This window comes from Aotus nancymaae, unplaced genomic scaffold (genome assembly GCF_030222135.1).
Source record: "Aotus nancymaae isolate 86718 unplaced genomic scaffold, 86718_ANA_hifiasm-v0.15.2.pri h1tg000020l, whole genome shotgun sequence".
Classification (NCBI taxonomy): Eukaryota; Metazoa; Chordata; class Mammalia; order Primates; family Aotidae; genus Aotus; species Aotus nancymaae.
In genome coordinates, this window is record NW_026988432.1 from 31540548 (window position 1) to 31560872 (window position 20325).

Here is a 20325-nt window from a genome sequence, read left to right on the forward strand (position 1 = left end):
TCCAGTGTCCTTAACTTCTTCCCTGGTGACGCAGGACTCTCCATGGAGGTGCCTCAAAGCATCCCTGTACAAGGAGGCACACATACTTCTGTGACCTCTTAACAGTTCAGACAGGCTCCTGGATGAATCCCAAGTTAATCAGGAGCTACTTCTTGCCCTGGTGAAGGCTCTGGGGAGGAGTGGAACTTTGCAACCCACTGGCCTAACTTGTGAAGATCTTGTGAAGATCCCTTGACTTTCAGACTGTCTCCCTGGAAAAAGCATCACTGCCTCTTTCTTTAAAAAATATTTTTAATTAGTATAGGTATATAATAGCTGTATAAATTTGTAGGGTACATGTGGTGTTTTGATACAGGCATACAATGTGCAATGATCAAATCGGGGGCTTGGCGTACCCACACCTCAAGTATTTAACATTCCAGTTCCACTCTTAGTTATTTTAAAATAGGTAAGTTAACTATAGTCTCCCTCTTGTGCTAGCAAATACTAGATCTTACTCATTCTTCCTAACTGCTCTCCTTCCCAGCCTCTGGTAACCATTATCCTATTATCTCCATGAGGTCAATTTCAACTTTTGTTTAGCTTCCACTATGAGTGCGAACATGTGATATTTATCTTTCTGTACTTGACTTATTTCCCTTAACATAATGGCTGCCAGTTCCATCCATGTTTTTGCAAGTGACAGGATTTCATTCTTTTTTATGGCTGAATGATATTTAATTGTGTATTCATTTTCTTTATTCATTCATTCCTTGATGGACACTTAGGCTGATTCCATATCTTGGCTATTGCAAATAGCACTGTAGTGAAGTGCTGGTATCTTTTTCAATACACTGATTTCCTTGCTGATAGATTCCCAGCAGTAGGATTGCTGGATCATATGGTAGTTTTTTTTTTTTTTTTTTTTCCCAGACAGAGTCTCACTCTGTTGCCCAGGCTAGAGTGCAGTGGCATGATCTCAGCTCACTGCAACCTCCACCTCCTGGGTTCAATTCTCCTGCCTCAGCCTCCCAAGTAGTTGGGATTACAAGTGTGTGCCACCATGCTTGGCTAATTTTTGTATTTTTAGTAGAGACAGGGTTTCACCATGTTACCCAGGCTGGTCTCGAACAGCTGACCTCAGGTGAACCGCCTGCCTCAGCCTCCCAGAGTGCTAAGATTACAGGCGTGAGCCACCACACCTGGCCTATTTTTAGTTTTTGAGGAAACCCTGTACAATTCTCTATAGTGGCTGCACTAATTTACATTTTCACCAATGGTGTATGGGGATTCCTCTCTCTCCACATTCTTGCCAGCATTTGTTACTGTCTTTTGGATAAAAGCCGTTGTAACTGGGGTGTGATGTCTTGTTCATGGCCTCCTTGGTCCCTAGCCTGTGGCCCTTTCCTCTTGCCAGCTCTCCTGGGACTCAGGCATGCCTCCCTCCTCTCCCTAAGCCCCAAGGACTGCAGGAGCTAAGGTGATCAACAAATTCACCCTGAGGCGTAAATAGGGAAGCAGCACCCCTCAAAGTCAGCCTGGCCACGTTAGGGCAAAGGGGGTGAAGTTGCCAGTGCGTTTGGACTTTGCATGCCCTGAGAGGTTGCAGGTCAGAGAGAGGTCAGAGCTGTTGCTGCTTTACCCACAGGGACCCTCCAGCCAGACCTCCCCTCAGGTCTCCCGGCCTCAGCCCCTGAGACAGTGGTTCCCAGATGCCTTGAGAGAGGGGAGCTTGGTTTCCTTTTCCTAGGGGTCCCAGCTCAAGGCAATGCAGGGCAGCTGATGGGCCAAGAGTTGGGCAGAGGGTGTGCGAGAGTCACAGTGGAGATCCCGGGGGGCATGGGGTAAAGGCCCCAGGCCTCTCCCTGCCACCAAGTTTCCAGGATTTGATGTTCCTCTGACTACAGGTTCACACAGCCTCTGCCCCAGGCTTGTTGTCTGGAGCTCTGTGTTCTCTGTGACACTGCTGCAGGGGCCACACTTATCCAAGAACTCTCTGCATGTCCAAAGGTCACTCTGCAAGGAGGGGTCTGTCATGCCCCTCACGAGTAGATGGCTTTGTGCTTTCCAGAGCCCCTTCTCATCCATTATTTCCTCAGACCTTGGTATGCCTCCCAGCCCAGAGGGAAGAATATTATTGTCCGTGTTCAACAGTAAATGAACTGAGACCTAGAGAAGGAAGAAACTGTCCCAGGTCCACACAGCAAGTCAGTGACAGAGGAGGACAAGACTGGGCCTCCAGACCTGTAAATGGTTTCCTGTCTGCTTTACTAGACCAGGTGTTCTAGGTAAGAAAGGGCAAGGAAACATTTCTGGAAGTTTTGTGCTCAGGCTGACGCATGTACACACACACACACACAGATGCATGCACACTTTCAAAATACTTAATACCATAAATATCAGGGAGCTCTGAAATGGTTGTCCACATAGGAGGCCAGATCAATCTCCTTGAGCAGGGTCTTGACCCTGAAGTGGGGAGGAGTCACCCAGGTGGGGGCTGCCAAGGTGCCCGGGAACCGGGATGGGCCATACCAGCCAAACCTCCTACTGGCCTTTATTCTTTATGGTGCAGAAATGGATGTTGGTGGCTAAGGGACCCCTCACGGTGAGCACACGGTGGCTGGTGGGCTCCGGGGGTTCATCTGGTTCAAATTTTCATAATTGGACTCCTGGGCCTGGGGCCTGTGGACAGGAGAAAGTTGAATGACCACCCAAGACAGGTGGAGGTCCCCAACTACCCAAACTATATGCCAGCAGCGGGCCAAGAAGAGGAGACATGCTGGGGAGCAGTGCAGCTGGAACCGGTGGGGCTCAGAGGCAAACAGCATCCGAGGCGGGGCAGAGTCAGTAATCGGGAGGGGCTCACAAAGGCCAGGGCAACCCAGACAGTAGAGTCTCTATCTCCACCTGAGGCCTCAAGACTGGCTCCATGTCCCTGACCTACGAATCAGGATCTCCAGGCCTGGCCTCTGGGTCCCCAACTGCTTTCCTGACTTCCCCTAGGATATCTCAGTGGGAATCTCAAATCTCAATGTCCAGGGTGCTACGTGTGACCCTCACACCTGCCCCACTCTCTTTTCCTCTTGTCTTTATCTCAGGAAGTGGCACTCAGGGCTCAGGCTCCCAACCCGGGCAGCCCACTCCCTCCCACACTGCATGCTGCCCAACTGGGCCCTTGGGCAAGCCCTGCCTCCTGTCTGCCCAGCCCCCCACTGCCAACCCTGCACCTTCTTCCAAGCAGCCAAGCCAGACTCAGCCTTGCCAATGGCCTCGACCCAGTTCTCCCTGGCCTGCTCGTTCTGATGGGGGCACTGGTCTGCTTAAAACCATCTGGTGACTTCCCATTGCACCCACAATGGCCCCCACACCTTTCCTGCCTTCCTCCAGCCCACCCTCCAGAAATGCCTGCCTCCTTCCTGGGCCTTGCCTGAGCCTTTCTACCTAACTTTTCCTCTTCTGGGCCACCCTACTCCCATCCCTGTCTTACATCCACACTCCAATGGGGCCTGCTCTCTGGAATTCCACCCCCCACTCCCGCCCAGGCCCCAGCCTCCATCCTCAGGTCCCCTCAATGTCATGTGCTCCAAGAAAACTTGATCTAAAGCAGCCTCAGCTCAGCAGTGGGCCCCCTCCCCAGGGGATCTGCTGCGTCGCTGTGTCTATTTCCTTCATAGCTCGCTCTTTACAATGTCAGGCCACCGGTTTCTGTATTTATTAAAATTCTCCACAATAGGATGTGAGTTCTGTTAGATCAGGGATTTTGTTGTGTCTTTAGTACCAGTGCCTGGTACAAAGTAGGTATTCAATAAGTAAAGTATTTGTTAAATGACTGAACAACAGTCGGCTTTCAGATTCAGGGGCATTGATGCGGCAGTAAATCAGCAAACAGGGACACAGGACAGGTTGTAGGGCTGCGGAGAGGTCGGCAGGCAGCTGACCAGAGGAGCCGCCAGCAGTGTGGCACCTCCAGCCCTCAGGGCACAGGTGGGTGCAGTTATGGGAGTGCCTGGGCTCCTCCTCCCACTCCTATCACCCCTCCCAGGATCAGCCACAGCCTGTCCAGGGTCTATGAATTGGGTTCTTTCTCCTTCAACAGCAGCCTTCACAGGGGTGGATGCCACAGAAGAGGAGAGTGTGACCCAAGAGTAAGTGATTTCCTAGGGGACTCTGGGCCCCTCACCTAGGCCCTCAGAACACCTAAGGGCTCTTTTGTTTGCAAAGCCTTCAGCAGAGTGCTGGGGAGAGGGCAGGGATGAGTGTCCCCACTGTGGCTTTTGTGTGAATCTGCCTGTTCCAGAATGTGAAGGGGAAGCTACAGGAAGAAATACAGCCTGGAGTTGTGGGGGAGGAGCAGGTCAGCAACCTGGTCCGTCCAGGGAAGGGTTTGGTGGGCTGCAAGAGGGGTACCTTGGTGGGCTGCAAGGAGGGACTAGCCCCTGGTCAAGGCAGGACCCTGGCCCCAGCTCTTTGCCATTTCTTCCTCCTGCCTGAACCCCCTGGCTGATGGGGACTAGGTGGGTGGGGTAGGGTGGAGGTGGGGAGGTCACTTACCGTGGGGGGTTGTCCGGGGTGTCAGGGTGCTCTGTGGAAGGGACAGTGAAAGAGGAGGGATGAATCTCTACCGAAGTCTGCAGCCTACGTGCCCACCCCCACCCATGCCATGTGGCAGGGGTCTCAAGAAACCACTGTGAAGCAAACAGCAGACTAGCAGGGTATGAAGCTGCACCATGAAAATCCTGCCCGGGAGTTAGTGGGGAGAGGGGTGGACTGAGGAGCAGTCCAGTAAAGAGTCTGCTCTTCTAAGCACCCTGAGCATAAAACACTTGGTGAGTTCAAAGAACAGGCAAGAAAGCCATTGTGGCCACAGCAGCAGGCAGGGCCACTGTGACAAGTCTGGATCTCTTCTAGTGAAGAGTGTGAGGCTAGTGTTATGGAGCTGGGAGTTCTGAGGGGCTCTGAGAAGCCCCCACCCTCTCTGGGGCACAGGGCAGACTTCTGATCCAGCTCAGCAACAGCAGTGGTGGCTCTCTCAGGACACCCTGCTAGTCAAGGTGCCATTACCTCTGCTAGGAAGAGCATTGCTCCTTGTTTTCCTAGCTCATGCCTACTTACATCTTTTTATTTAGCTCTCCCAGTACGGCTGGTGTGAAGCCTTCTTTAGAGCCCCACCAGAGGGAGACATACCTCCTCTGGCCTCTGCAGACCTGGGGTCTAGGAGAGCCCTTCTCATAAAGCACATTTCAATGATCTTCCTACTTGTCAGCGCCCACTGCAGGGCACGGAACCATGCCTTATTCATCTCTGTATTCCCAGCACCCACACAGCACATAGTAGGTCCTCAGGATGTTTCTCCTATCATACTGGAAAGGTGCTGTTTAGGAAGGTCAGACCTCCAGAGGAATCATTTGCGAGGTGGTGGTAAAGGGGTGGCTCTAGAGTTAGACGGGTCTGGGTCTCCATCTCTGTGACTCTATCAAAAGGCAGGTTACATAATCTCTCAGCCTCAGCTTCCCTAATGCAAAATGGGATTTTTTTTCACGCTGGTTACACCTGCTGGGCTTTATGCAAAGAGAGGAAAGCGCCACGATGCACAGGGCAAAAAACCTTCGTTCTGGTAGTGCCAGGTGGTCTTATCTAAGAGGAGAGTCCTGGCCCGGCCCCTCGTGCCCACCCGGGTCTGGGGCGCACCCACCTGGGCGGCGACGGGCGGCGCGGGCGGCCAGGACCCCAAGCAACAACAGCGCCTTGAGGCCGAGGGCGCCGAGCAGGAGGGTGACCGTGGAGACTCCGCTGGCGCCGTGGAAGCGGAACAGGTAGACGCTGGCCTCCGAGCGGCCCAGGCTGTTGGCGGCTGTACATGTATAGCGGCCGTCGTGGGTCAGCGCGGGCAGCTCGGCGGTCACCAGGTGACCGTGACCCTGTCCCGGGGTCGGGGCGGCGGTAGAGCCGTCGCCTAGGGCCGGGCCGGACCAGGCGAGGGCGGGCGGCGGCTCCCCTTCTGCCGTGCAGAGGGCGCGGAAGGCGTGCGCCGGGCCGGGCAGCACCGAGATGTTGACGATCCGCGGCGCAGCTGTAGGGGAGAGGGTAGATGACTGTCACCAGCCGCGGTCAAGGTGCGGTGAGTATAGGGTTAGAAAGTGGATCGCAGTGCACTAGCGGCGGGCAAAGGCAAGAGCACCCCTCCCCTTAGCCCTTTGGACTCCAGAGCCGGCGGGGTGGGGGCGGGTCAGAAGGGAGGAACGGGCACTTGGGTGCCAGGCGGCCCCCGTCCCAATACACGCGTGGCCTTGAGAGAACGAGTCTACAGTCTGTGCTTCAGTTTCTCCATATGTAAAGTAAGGATCATGATAGCAGTTGCCTTGAGGGGTTGCTGAAAATATTTGGCAAATTAATAGTTGTGGGTGCTTGGACTAGGTCCTGGCCCCCTAGCAAAAGCTAAGTGGCCATTATTGTCGCAGAGCAGGGTGGGGGCTAGAGTGGAGAGCCACTCCTCTACGGACGGACTCCTGGTTCAGGCCTCTTTGTATCTCAGGGTCTGGCAAAGTGCCTGGCACTACTTGGTGGGTTCTCTGTGCACCCGTGGGTAGAGGAGCTGCGAGTGTCTTTTAGGGCTGGTAGCACACACCCATTGCACCTCTTGCCATATTTAGGATGTCCATTCACTTGTCTTCCTCTCCGATTTAGTCTGAGAGCCACTGGGGACTCTCCACGAGAGTCATTGCGATCCTATCCCGGGGCCCACCTCAGCCCTTCCTGGGACCTGGATTCTGCATTTCCCAGGTGGTCCTGAACCACCCCCAAGTGTGAGACTACTGGGGTAGGGGAGAGGGCTGGGTCTCGCAGCCCTTCCTGGCGCAGCGGCAGGCACAGCGCCTGGCACCCAGGAAGCCCTCGGAGCTGGCGGGCGGGCGGGCAGGCAGGGAGGCCGGGGACCCGCCCCCGCGCCGCCTCACCGGTCACGTGCAGCCGGACGCCGTGGCGGCTCTCGTAGCGGTCGTGGACGTCGCCGGCGAACTCGACGCGGCAGAAGTAGCGGCGGTCGTCGGTTAGGGCGAGGCGCTCGACGCGCAGCGAGAGGTCGTTGCGGCGCGGGTTGCCCAGCAGGCGGAAGCGGCCGTGCAGGCTCAGCGCCGTCTGGCAGAGCTCGCTGCCCCGCGCCGCCGCGCAGCGGAACACTTGGGGGCCCGCGTAGGGCTCGCCCGCGCGCCAGATGGCCGTCAGCGGCCCGTCGTAGTGGCGGTGCGGGTGCGTGAAGGTGCAGGGCAGCACCGCCGCGTCGCCTGCCGCCGCGCTCACCTCGGCCGGCACCTGCATGGACCAGCGCTGCGCCGGCGAGCCTGCGGGCGGGGCGGGCTGCGTCAGGCTCAGCGCGCGGGGTGCCCGCACCTGGGGCCTGGAAACCCCACGACCTAGGAAGCGCTCTCCCCACTTCCCCTTAGTTTTTCCCCATCAAAACCCGCCCTGTCGAAAAGCACTGGGATCCCGTGGTTACGAGACTCCCAAGATCCCCAAGATGGTGATAATAATAATAGCACTTACTGTGTGCCTCTGTGTCGAGCAAGTTCTCCGTGGTATCTATTTTAGTTCTCACAAATGAGCCTACAGAGAAGCACAGTTATCCTTGGGTTACTTATGAGTAAACTGAGGCTCAGAGGAGTTGAGTAACTGAAGTCATGCTGCCAGGATGAGGCCAAGCCAGCGTTCAGGATTGCTTCGCTCCACAGCCTGTATACTAGAGCACTAGAGACCAGGAACTTTGGGGCTTCTCTGAGGACACCAGCACTTCCACTTACAGAGAGCGGGAAATGGGCCCTGTGAGGGGACAGTATGTTTGGAAGCTAATACGTTGAGTTGGTGCATGAGATTCCTCTAGAATCCAGGTATACCCAAGTGAACTGTGCCCTGACTGGTTTCCCTAGTGCCTGGGCAGGGAGGGAGCTGAGAGACCAGAAAGATGGGCTGTTTTGACGCCTCTTTGTGCTGTGCAAACACCTCTGGATACAGTTTCCCTGTTCCTCACGTTGCAAGCCATGGGTGGTTGTCGAGTCAAGGTCTGGAAGCAGAGCTGTGCTTCCAGCTCACAGAGGCCTGGTGAGCTGCAGGGTGCGTGTGGTTGCCTATGCGTGCTGCTTTGGGGGAGAGGGGAGCCCACCTCAGAGGATTAGGCCAGGGGTGGTGCCTCCCAAGGAGAGAGGGCAGTCTTAGAAGCCTGCCCAGTGGGTGTCCCAAGGTGTAGTTCACAAAAAGAGGAAATAATATTACACCCTTGTATTTCCAAAGGCTTTAAAGTTTACACAGTGCTTTCATAGATACCATGTCATGTGACCCTCAAGACACCCAGTGCAGAAAGGCAGGGCAGCTATTGTTAAAGGTGAGAAAATGAAGGCTCAGAGTCACACAGGTTGAAGATAGGAGAAATCTAGATTTTCTGACTCCAAGCCCAGTACTCTTTGCTCTTTGAGGTAATTTATCCCAATTCGCTCCTTGGGCAGGAGTCCTCTCAGCTCTATCCACCGCTGGCCGACCATCCTCCATGGGGACCATCTATCTATGAATAATCACAGGTCAGGACGTTCCTGCAGCACAGAACCAAAATCTCCCGCTGCCCCAGGACCACCATGGCTCTCTGGCATGTGCATATCACCTTCCCATGATGGCCCCTTGCAGGGTCTTGTCATGATTATCCTGGACCCATTGAGCCTTCTCTTTTCTGGTGGAAAAATCCCAGTCCCTCCGCTGCCCCTCCTTATCCTCACTGTCCTCTTTCTTCATTGTAGTGTCCCGAGCCTGGGGGCTCCAAGTGTGTGTGCTCTAGGTGTGCTGGACCTGCGGAGTCGTGAGTCCCGTAGTGCTGCCTTGGGCTGTGGGTGCTGTGCCTGGAAAAAAATCCCACTGTGTGTTCATGTCCAGCTTGCCATCAAGTAAAAGTGTTACCAGATGGTGCCTCGAAGTTCCAGGTTCTTGGTACCACAAAGAATTGGACATGACAGAAACAGCAAAGCAAAACAGCAAGAGTGTATGAAGCACAGTATCACCCTCTTGGAGTGGGAGAGTGGACTGATCTCTACAAAATAAGATCAGCACCAGTTTGTTACATTTCATGGCCTTTTATGTTTTTTCTCTTCTCTTCCGAGCTGCCTAATCTCTAGCCAGAATCTGCCCTTTGATTGACAGGTTGCTTAGTTACTTTGGCCTTTGTGCGCTTGCACAGTCACCTCCATCCCATAATTTTAAGTACGGGCATGAGGTACAGTCCGTATGTATGGATCTTAAACACTAATTACTACACAGGGTCATTTTAAGTATACTTTTCTTTCTAATGCACATGCCCATCTCTGAGAAGCTTATCTTTACTGCTCTGGTCTGGATCTTGCTGGCCATGGGGTTTCTTACTTGCTTCTTTATCTCCATCAAAAGATAAAGATTTATTTTGCTGCTCAACTTCTGCCTCTTCTCTTGCTTCCTGCTCACCTGCCCCTTCACTTTGCTTCTGTTCCTACTTATTCTCCTGCTCCAACCTCCAATTCCCTTTGCTCTTCTCCTGCCTCAAAACTCCAGGTTCTTTTTTCATACAACCTGTTTTTAAGCATAATCTCTCTTTTTTTTCCTGGACAAATATAATTACATTTTTGAACCCGAGCAGAGGACCTAACATTTTATCTCTAGAAAGAGCTCGTTTGTTCAGTCGTTAATCATCAAAGAATCTTGTTCCAAATTTGAGGAACCCTGTCTGAAGGTTTTGCTGGTTCAGTCGGTACTTCTAGCTGCAGAAAGCATCTCTCCAATCTTGAGGCTGAGCCCCTGCCTTAGTTTCTCTGCTGCTTCCCACTTTCTGTGACCTCAGCCTCCTCCGACATCTTGCATTGTGTGGGCATCGCAGAGCCAGGCACAGATTCCCCACATAGTACTTGCTATTGTGCAGTCATCAATTCAGCAAACATTTATTGGACACTTCCCCACTTTATGCCAGGCACTGGGGTACAAGCTGTGGTGACAAAAGTGAACAGAATATCTTACCAGCCTGCTGGGGCTCACAGCTTAGAAGGGGAGACAGATTTGTAGACACATAATTACACTACAGTCTACCAGGTGCCATAAAGATGGGCTTGAACAATATCCCTTCTGTCTGAACGTGGCTTCTGGCCCATTTCACTCACCAGCTCCTCCTCTTCATCCTCAGGGCTCCACTGAGTCTTTCCTACAGCAGGGGGAGTTCCCTGAGCCCCAAGCCCTCTGTCCCCTGTGCCCCAGAGCTGGCATAGGTACTTCCTCAGTATGAGCATTGCCTTTGAACTGTATGTCTTGCCCAGACACCCAGAAGCTCTGGAAGGGCAGGGACCACATCTGTCTGGTTCTGTCTGTGTTGATGTTGCCCAGCATGGTACCTGCCTCCTAGTAATTGACATTGGATTGACTTGCTATGTGAGAGCAGAAGGGTGGGTGGCCAGGCTCACAGGAGAGGGTAGGGGTGGTTAAAGTAGGGGTGTATTGGGCAGGCAGGGATTGGAGAACCCTTGAGAGAGATGTCACTTCAGCAGAGCCTTGAGAAAGGGAGGGGACTGCACGAAGCCTTGAAGTAGCATTCTAGGCAAAAGGATCAGCTGAGCAAAACCACAAGGCATGGCCATCAGTCAGCATAGAGGTTGCCAGACATGAAAGCATAATTAGGACAGAGCACACAGTGCTTTGGGGAGTCCTCATCTCATTAAGAAACAATACTCTCTCATATGTCATGTTTCCATGGAGTCACGGATTTTTTTCTGTATATCTTGGTTAATTTGTTCCCTCTGTATCAATGCAGCATGTCATGTTCTTCATCACTACAGCCCTCTAATGAATCTGGATGGTTCCCTCACCTTTTCCCTCTTATTCAGTCCTACAGTCCTATATATCTATACCCGGGTCTTTGCCTTTTTTTTTTTTTAGATGGAATTCCACACTTGTTGCCCAGGCTGGAGTGCAATGGTGTGATCTCGGCTCATTGCAACCTCCGCCTCCCGGGTTCAAGTGATTCTTCTGCCTCAGCCTCCCAAATAGCTGGGATAACAGGCATGTGCCACCACGCCTGGCTAATTTTGTATTTTTAGTAAAGAAAGGGTTTATCCACATTGGTCAGGCTGGTCTTGAACTCCTGACCTCAGGTGATCCGCCAACCTTGGCCTCTCAAAGTGCTGGGATTACAGGCATGAGCCACTGTGCACAGCCATGCCCTTTTATAGAAATTTTAGTTTATGAACTGCAACAATAATGACAGCAGCAAACTTTTCTTGAGAATTTGCTTGGTTTGCATTAAATCTGTACATCAGTTTAGAAAGAACTGACATTCTCAAATGATATTCTCATCTCATTTAAAATGCATAGGAGGCTGGGTGCAGTGGCTCACACCTGTAATTCCAGCACTTTGGGAGGCTGAGGTGGGCAGATCACTTGAAGTCAGGAGTTCCAGACAAGCTGGCTAACATGATGAAATGATATCTCTACTAAAAATACAAAAATTAGCCAGGTGTGGTGACGGTCACCTGTAATCCCAGCTACTTGGGAGGCTGAGGCATGAGAATTGCTTGAGCCCGGGAGGTGGACGTTGCAGTGAGCTGAGATTGCATTACTGCACTCCAGCCTGGGCAACACAGTGAGACTCTGCCTCAAAACAAACAAATAAATAAATAATAAAATGCACAACCACCCCATCAGGTGCTATCATTAGCTCCCTCTTAGAGAAGGAGAAGCTGGGGAGAAACTGCTTGCAGAACCGAAGCAACTTGGTGAAGTCACAGAGCCAAGGCTTCACTCTGGGTAGTTTTGCCTCCTTTGTTCAAAGGATTTTTACCTTTACCTGTAGGCTCCGTGGCTCAAGGACAACAGCCTGGTTTGAAAATATCCTGAAATGTGCTACGAATGGCAGGTCTGGGCCCCTCCCTCCCTGGGTGGGCTTTGCTCTAGGAGCAGAAAAGGAACACAGAGGCTCTTTCACCAAAGGTTACGATCTTGGCTCCCATTAGAAGGAGATTTGTCTTTCCTGTTTACCTGCTGAATGGGATTCAAAGAAGAGGGCACTTGGACTCTCGCTTACACAGAGACCTTTGGATGAGGCTGCCCAGAGGACTCAGGGTGAGGGTGGGAAGGACTCAGAAGGATTTGCCCAAGGAAAAAAATGCATTTGCTTTGGCTGGAATCCAAGCTCCCAGTGACATTAAATGTTCCCTGTGACATGTACCATTCCCTCTGGCAGCTTATGCCTGTCTGCTAAGACAGGGGAGGGAGGATTCCTGAACTGGAATCATGGCCCCTTACTATAGGATCTCTAATCTCTCTACTTTATCTCTGTCAATCTTCAGGGGTCATCAGAAGACCCCCATTTCCTGTTGTCCAAAATACCCTCCCTCAATGATGGGCCATAGAGTATGGTGGGAAGCATGCTAGCTTTGATACAGCCGGGCCTATGTGGCAATCCCACCTCTGGGCATTCTTCATCAGACTTTTATCAAGCACCCAATCTGTGCCTGGCACATCCTAGGCTCCTTCACTTACTGGGTGATCTTTGGCCAAGTTACGTAATATCCCAGGTCTCATGATCCTGTGCTGCAACAAAATGGGGAACATAGTACCTTCCACATAGGATTGAGGATCGAATTAAACCATGTACGTAAAGCACCCAGCACAGTGCCTGACACACAGCAAATGCTCCATATGTGTCAGTTCCCTTCCCTCACTAGTCCTGCACAGGGGATGTGAACAGAGAGTGGTGGAGAAGTGCTCAGGGTGATGCCACAGGGGGTTAAGATGTTGGACTGGGCACGGTGGCTTAAGCCTGTAATCCCAGCACTTTGGGAGGCTGAGGAGGGTGGATCACCTGAGGTCAGGAGTTTGAGACCAGCCTGGCCAACATGGTGAAATCCTGTCTCTCCTAAAAATACAAAAATTAGCTGGGCACGATAGTGTGTACCTGTAATCCCAGCTACTCGGGAGGCTGAGGCAGGAGAATCACTTGAAACTGGGAAGTGGAAGTTGCAGTGAGCCAAGATCACGTCACTGTACTCTAGCCTGGGCAACAATAGTGAAATTCCCCCTCAAAAAAAAAAAAAAAAGATGTTGGTACCTGGACACAGCACCATTTACAGTTCAATTTAGCATGTTGGACCAGCTGAAGTACAATAGCCTAGTCCGTGTCCTTAACTCACCTGGAAATTCTTCATTGGTTTATTCATGTATTCACTCCATAGGTATTTATTGAGAGTTTACCATGTGCTAGAGACTGTGCTGGGTGCCGGGGATACAGTGGCAGTGGCAATTAACAGCCTCCTCGTTATGTTGACAGTTTGGCCATCACTCAGCCACTATTTGTTTTTTACTTTATGCACAATTCTTTTTTTTTTTTTTTTTTTTCCTTTTTTGAGATGAAGTCTCACCCTGCCGCCCAGGCTGGAGTGCAATGGTGTGATCTCAGCTCACTGTAACCCCCACCTCCCGCGTTCAAACGATTCTCCTGTCTCAGCCTCCTGAGTAACTGGCATTACAGGTGCCCACTACCGTGCCCACCTAAGTTTTGTATTTTTAGTAGAGACGGAGTTTCATCATGTTGGCAAGGCTGGTCTTGAACTCCTGACCTTGTGATCCACCCTCCTCAGCCTCCCAAAGTGCTAGGATTACAGGCATGAGCCACAACGCCTGGCCTAATTTATGCACAATTCTCACACACTTATTTGGTTAGTTTCCCAGTCCAGAGACATGAAAATTGAAAAGCTAGAATGTGGTTTCTGTTTGTAGACTCACAGAAAGCTGCAAGAAATGAGAGTTGCCATTCAATGAGGGGGAAAAGTTTCAGTAAAAAATTATGGAAAGACAGCTTAGGCAGAAATGACGACTGTACAGTGTCAAAGGGGCCGTTTGGAGAAGGAGTGAACCCAGAAGGCTTTGAGCCATCACAACACTGCAGCAGGCGAGTGTAGCAGGTGCACATGGGGAGGGCCTGAGGCACCATGGAAGGGTTCACTGCTGCGAGAGGCATCCTGCTTTAGTGACATGCCCCTCAGAGGGGGTGTCAGGGTCTGTCCGAGACTCCAGTCCTAGCTCTGATGCTGACTTTGGGAACTTAGGAATTCCTTACAGTTCTCTGGCGTCATAGTCTCATCCATGAGTTGATGACTCTAGATGTTTACTAAGGTGACATTAAATTTTAAAAACCTGTCTGAAAATGATACTTGGATAAAAATGACAAGAAGGCACATAAAACATTTAAGAAAAATGTCTAGCTAAAAGAAATCAAAGGACTTTTAGGTATTCAAAAATAAGCCACTAGCTATTCAGAAAAGTGACTTGGAAAGAAGCATCCATGCCTTGATGGTCTTTCACAGCAAAACTCCCCCTGTAGCTCCCTTCAGGCTTCCTCATGTGACCAGTCTAGAGGAGGAAGGATTGGGGCTGCAGCATCGGCCAACAGCTCCACATCACTGGAATCACGATTCCACTAGGGAGTAGTTGACTGACGCCGAACCTACTCTCCCAAAGCCGCATACCTGTGGTGACAGAGTAGGCAGGAGCTCCAGGGAGACAGAAATAGAGCTGGGAAACCTAGACGAGCAGAAGCTGCAATTGGATGGGGTCAGAAACAGAAACCTTGGTTTTGCCACAGGTGACCAAAGATTTCCACCAGTTCCTTGTGAGGAAGAAAGCAAAGCAAGAATCTGCATGGGAACCTCTGTGTAGATCTTTTGTGGGCGTAATCACTATTGTGTTAACTAGAGAGAAAGCTGCTTGTCAGTTTCATGGTGGATCACAGGTCACTTCCTGTCTGTGGATGTTTTCCTAATGCCTGGAATTAAAGACCCTCTCCAGGGTGTCACAGACAGGAAAGTGAGTCCCGTGGGTGGACTAATGGCCAGAGGGGGTGACCTTACAGAATAGCACTTTAACAAGAATTAAGTCTGCTGGGGTGGGTTTTATGTGACATGGATTTTGAGGGGGTGAGGGAAGGAGGGAGTCAGGGGGGCGGTCACCGTAGGGAGACCACGCCTCCAGGAGGGACAGCATTGTGGCCCTCAGAGCTGGAGTCCCTCAGACCTCTCTTGTGCCCCTGCCCCCACAACATGGCTGACATTACCGGCTGATGAGTGGACAATCTGCGGAGCCCAACAATCTGTGAGGGGGCTGCCCTCCTTGAGGACACCTGGGCATGCCAACAGGGTGCCCCCAGAGAGTGGCTCCGGTGGTAGCCCTTCCAGCATTGTGGCACTTGGAGGGCCAGGAGAGGGCATTTTGGGGGAAAGGAGAGACACTCGCGTTGGCTGTCGACCTCACCTGTAGGTATGTGGGTGGAGCTGAGGCTCACTGCAGCTCAGATCATCCCCTCCTGTCCCTCCGTTTGCTCCCTACAAATCTTTCTCTGGGTTTGCAGGTTATCAAGATAGGTTATCAGCGGACAAAGGGCAAGAATGGGGTGGAGATCAGAGAGCAGAGGAGGGAGAGGAAGCAGGAATTCCATCTGTCAGCACAAACCAGATCCTGAAGTTTCCTGGGAAGGGGTGAGGTGTGAGTAGTGAGTGAAAGGCCGCTGGTCTCCATCTGCCTCAGGGTTATCTGACTTCCCTTTTAATCCAGGCTTCTGCTGCAGGCTGTAAGTGTGACGAGGACGTGGCCCTGCTTACCTGAGCTGATGGAGAGGCAGGACCACAGGCTGACCCTGCCATGGTGCCTGTGCCCACCCCAGGGTGCTGCTCTTCAGAGTCCCGATGTAGCCTGTCTCTGCTGGTGCCCCCACCCCCTTCCTCAGCCTCCGTAGAGGGCCCTGCTCCTTTCACTCCTCCCCTTTCTGCCCCACTTTCTCTCTGGGAGTGAAGTGCCCCAGCTCATTAAAACCCGCATTTCCTCCTGGGCTACGACAGCAGCCCATCTCCTCCCTGACCTTTCCCAGTCTCCCGAATAAGCACCCCTGCATCTTTGGGTGACCACTGCTATTTGTCTTGCCATTTGGGTTTGTTTTTCTGCAGCAGTTCAGAACTAGTATAAATAGCTCTCCACAACAAGCTTCGCCCAGGCTCCTTGCCTACTGCAGGAGGGCGCGGGAGAGGTCCTCTGGTTCCCATTAAGGCTAAACACCCCAGCAAAGTCACTGAACCCCCAACGCAGAGGCCAGGAACCTCACTTGCAAGGCTGTGCTGAAGAGTAAATGAACTGTTTGTCACAGGCCTGGCATAAGGGGTCCTGAAGATGACAGCGGTTGTGACGCCTGCCTATCACAGGCTTGAGGACCACCTGAGGACTGGTCCAAGGGTCACCTGGGTGGTCAGAGCTTCCAGGCCAGTGTTCTTCCCCCTGCCCCATGTTTCCTGGCATCTCCAGCTTTCTAAAAGCAGATATAGGGAGAGACGGGGGAGGACAAAGGAGACTGTGTAGGGAGCCCCTGGGATATTAGGGGCTGCTGGGCACTGCATGTTGAGTATGGGGGTCTCCGGCATGGAGGGGAGGCCATGGAAAGTGGAAGGGGCCTTTCTGGGACAAATTCTTCCCACTTCTCTCTCACCAAGTGCCTGTCCTGGGTCAGGAAAGGGACTGTGACCTGTGGGCCCCCATGTCACGGAGCCCCTGGTTCACACACAGTGGTGGAGCAGAGCCTGCCTATCGGGCCTCCTGCCCAGGCTGTGGCCTGGACATCTTCTGGCTGAGCCACGAGGAGAGACTCTCAGGCAAAGAGCAGCCAGAAGAGCGTCAGGAAGTGGGAGACTGGACCACCTTGGTTCTAACAGTGAAGCAGTTGCTGTTTGTAAAGAAAATGACTCTGCAGCTGAGTCTGCTCACGTGAGTGGCTTGGCAGCCCTCAGTCATCTCAACAGAGCAGGTGTGTGGTTTGGTGTTTGTTTTTGAACACGTGACTACACAGCCCATGCTTCCCCTAAATCCTTTGTCTTTTGCTGATTCACAGCAGCTGACTCGTATCAGGAGAAAAAAAAAAAAAATCACACTACACCTAAAATCCCCAAGGCCTCGCCTCTCTGGAAACAGTGTGACTTCGGCAAGTTTTTGTGACCATTTATTGTGCAGCTACTGAGGACCAGGGCCTTTGAGGTGGTATCTAATTAACCTCCATAGCACCTCTTAAAGGCGGCAGGGACCCCATTTTACAGGAACTCAAGAAAAGTGGGCAGGCTGCCCAAGACCTTGCAGCCGGTAAACAGCAGAGGCAGCCTTCAGACCTGCCTCAAGGCCAGCATCCACACCCTCAACCCTCTCCCATCGGCCACTCAGGTCTGGTCACTGTCTTAGGGGGACCCAACCCTAAATCATCCCAGAAAGATGGCTAAGTTAGGTCAACTTGGGAAAAGATAGCTCCTTCCCTGTCAGTGCCCACCAAAGGTCCATGACTGTGTAGGGTGGGGTGGTAGGGGCCCAGCCAAGAGCCCCACACCCATGGGTTCAAATCCCAGCTCCACCCCTGCCGCTTCCTGAACCTCTCTGGGCCGCATGTTCTTCATCTGTGAAAAAGGGAATGTTTCATAGGGAAGAGTTCCTTTCTCTGCCGGGAACTGTAGCTCACACCTGTAATTTCAACATTTTGGGAGACCAAGGCGGGCTGATCGCTTGAGGTCAGGAGTTTGAGACCAGCCTGGCCAACATGGAGAAATTCTGTCTCTACTAAAAATTTAAAAAATTAGCTAGGCGTGGTGGCATACACTTGGAATCCCAACTACTTGGGAGGCTGAGGCATGAGAATCACTTGAACCTGGGAGGCGGAGTTTGTAAGTGAGCTGAGGTTGCGCCACTGCACTCTCCAGCCTGGGTGACAGAGTGAGACTGGGATCTGGAAAGAGGGGCTCTGATGATTGCCTTTGTCATTAATCCCAGGTGCCTTCAACTGCATCGAGCATCAGAATCACCCAAGAAGGTGGTGAAAATGCAGATTCCCAGGCCCTGCTGTCTGATATTCTGATTTTGCAGATCTGGAGTGAAGCCAAAGAACCTGCATTTTAGCAAATGCCCTCCCTTCACCCCGGGGGATTCTGATGCAGATGGTCCCTGTGCCCTTTGAAACACTGTTCCCAGGGACACCAAGTCACGAAGCTAAGTGACTGATGACTATTGCTTAAACCTGCCACAGAGTTCCCACCCACCCATGGGGGTTTCTGCTGGGAAGGCCTCTATCCCTCACTATGTCCCCCACATGAAATCACTTCCTCCCATACCCCAGCACTGTCCCCAAATGCCCATGTGCTCTCCTCCCTTCTTCCCTTCATAGCACTTGGGTGACAGCAGCACTTGAAGCTTGTTCAGAGCCTGTGATGTCCTCTCTGTACCTGGCCTATTGTCCCCTGGATCCTCACAGCAATGGGTGGGGCAAGTAGCCTTTATATAGATGGCCACCCTGAGGCCAGAGACATTGGGCACCTGTCTCAAGTCACCTGAAATCCAAGACAAAGCACTGATTCGAACTTCTGGCGTCTGTTACCACAGCCCCCAAGCGCAGCTCTTCCTCCTCCACAGGCCTGGAGGGTATCCCTGTGCACACCCACTTCCTGCCTTCCAAGGGAGACTGTACCTAAGATGCTGTCAGCATCTACTCTGTCCTGAGTATGGGCCAGAAAGAGTAGCAGACACTTACCTGTCGGGAGGACACACGCAAAGCAGGCCAGCAGCCAGATGGACGTTTCCATGCTGTGAGCATCCAAACACCCTAGGCCAGACCCACTCTGGGCCACCTCCCCAGTGAGGGCCCTCCCAGGTGTGGTGGCGGAAGGAAGGCAGGAGGGGGTGGGCAGGGCGCCTAGATCTGCAAGCCCCTATGGGCTCTGTGGAAGCTGGAGGGACTAGGGAGAGGCAGCCTGGCAGCTTAAGGTCTGATCATTCAAGCCCCGTGGAGTTTAGTCATGTGGAAAACCAAGAGGGGAACTGCTGGGATGATTTTCCGGGACAGGAAACAGTAAAGAGGATGGGAAAGAAACAGGGTCATTTCCCGTGGCTGCCATCCTGTCACAGAAAACTGTTGCTTATATGCTGTTTACATGCAGCTCACCCTCCCTCCCTCCTTCCCTCCTTCCTTCCTTCCTTCCTTATCTCCATCCTTCCCTTCATTTCTCCCTCTCTTCCTCCCTTTCTCCCTTCTTCCATCCCTTCTTCCTTTCTTCTCTCCCTTTTTTCCTTCCCTTATCCCTTCCTTCCTCCCTTCCTTCCCTCCCTCCCTCCTTCCCTTCCCTCCCTCTCTCCTTCCTTCCTTTCCTCCCTTCCTACCTCCCTTCCCAAAGCTTAGGCTGGGTCACCAGGGCCTGGTCAAGAATGCACAGGGAAGATACACTGATGTTTGCTCTGACCCAACTATGGATCAGTTTCTCCCTTAGATAGTGACCTGACACCCCCTGCTAGCTGCCTCCCTGTCCCTCTGCCCCCTTCCCTCAGCACTCGGGGGTCCTCTTAGTCTCCTGAACCCGCATCTCCAACTCAGCTGTGAGTCCCCAGAGCCAGACCCGTTTCTTCAGCTGCCTGTAGACTTCTCTGCCTCAATATGCCCACAGAGCCTGTCACCATAGCCCCTCTGCCTCCTCTTGTCCCCCACCTTCTAGGTTCTGTGATTCAGTAGATGACGGCATTCTCCTTCCAGGAAAGCCGAGCCAGAAATGTGCAAGTCCCCCTTGACGCCGCCTCCTCCTCTGCGCACAGCCAGTCCCATGCTCTGTTCCTTCTTCCTTTGGCTGTCCCTGCCTTGACTCAGGCTGTATCCCTTCTCATGGGACTCCTTCAACTTCTTGGTCACTTTCTGCAAGCACAGAGACTCTTGAAAACCATGAAACTGGTCATTTCTCTTCCCTGCTTAAAACTCTTTCATGACATTTCACGGTTCTCTTCAAGTTCCAGCTGGAGATTGACACAGGAGGCCCTTCAGATTCAGGACCCAGGACAGAGGCTGGTCTACTGTCTGTGACTCCCCTCCCTCACCTGCCCACATCCAGCCACAGTTCCGAAGCCTGTCTTTGCACCTGTGGTCTTCCCAACCCCTTCTCATCCTCTGGGTCGGCTCCTTCTTAACCCTCAGTCTTCAGTATCGTCTCTGCCTGAAATGGCATTATGCACTTATTTGTTTTCTTGTTTATTGTTCCTCTCCTCCCCCAGGCATAAGGTCCATGTGCTCGGCACTAGTTGCCATGTGATTCTTATCACCTAGAGTGCCACTTGGTATTCCATAGGTGCTGGAGAGGTATTTGAAAGAACACAGGGGCGTTTGCTCCCTGTGTGCAGACCTCCTCATCACACATGCTGTGCTGTGTTGTCATTGTCTGTTTGCTGGTCTGCTCCATCCCCTTTCCTACCTGCCCTTCTTTTCCTGGGCTATAATTATGGAGGAGAGAACTGTGCTTCTGGTCTGTA

At 52.3% G+C, this 20325-nt stretch overlaps 1 protein-coding gene and 1 long non-coding RNA gene across 2 annotated transcripts in view; one reads left to right on the forward strand and one right to left on the reverse strand.

The window, feature by feature from the left end:
* Window positions 1-325: 325 nt before the first annotated feature.
* On the reverse strand, window positions 326-18674 carry SIGLEC15 (sialic acid binding Ig like lectin 15). The gene is made up of 6 exons (XM_012440870.2): window positions 18569-18674; window positions 7519-7578; window positions 6933-7316; window positions 5672-6049; window positions 4531-4561; window positions 326-2661 (listed from the first exon to the last, which is right to left on the reverse strand). The coding sequence occupies exons 1-6, from the start codon at window positions 18618-18620 to the stop codon at window positions 2580-2582; spliced, it is 987 nt and encodes a 328-aa protein (XP_012296293.2). The 5' UTR covers window positions 18621-18674; the 3' UTR covers window positions 326-2579.
* The window catches only part of LOC135276063 (uncharacterized), a 138322-nt gene continuing 124028 nt past the window's right edge, over window positions 6032-20325 (forward strand). The window contains exon 1 of the long non-coding RNA XR_010343623.1: window positions 6032-6092. This is a non-coding gene — a long non-coding RNA (uncharacterized LOC135276063). The remainder of the gene's footprint in view (window positions 6093-20325) is intronic.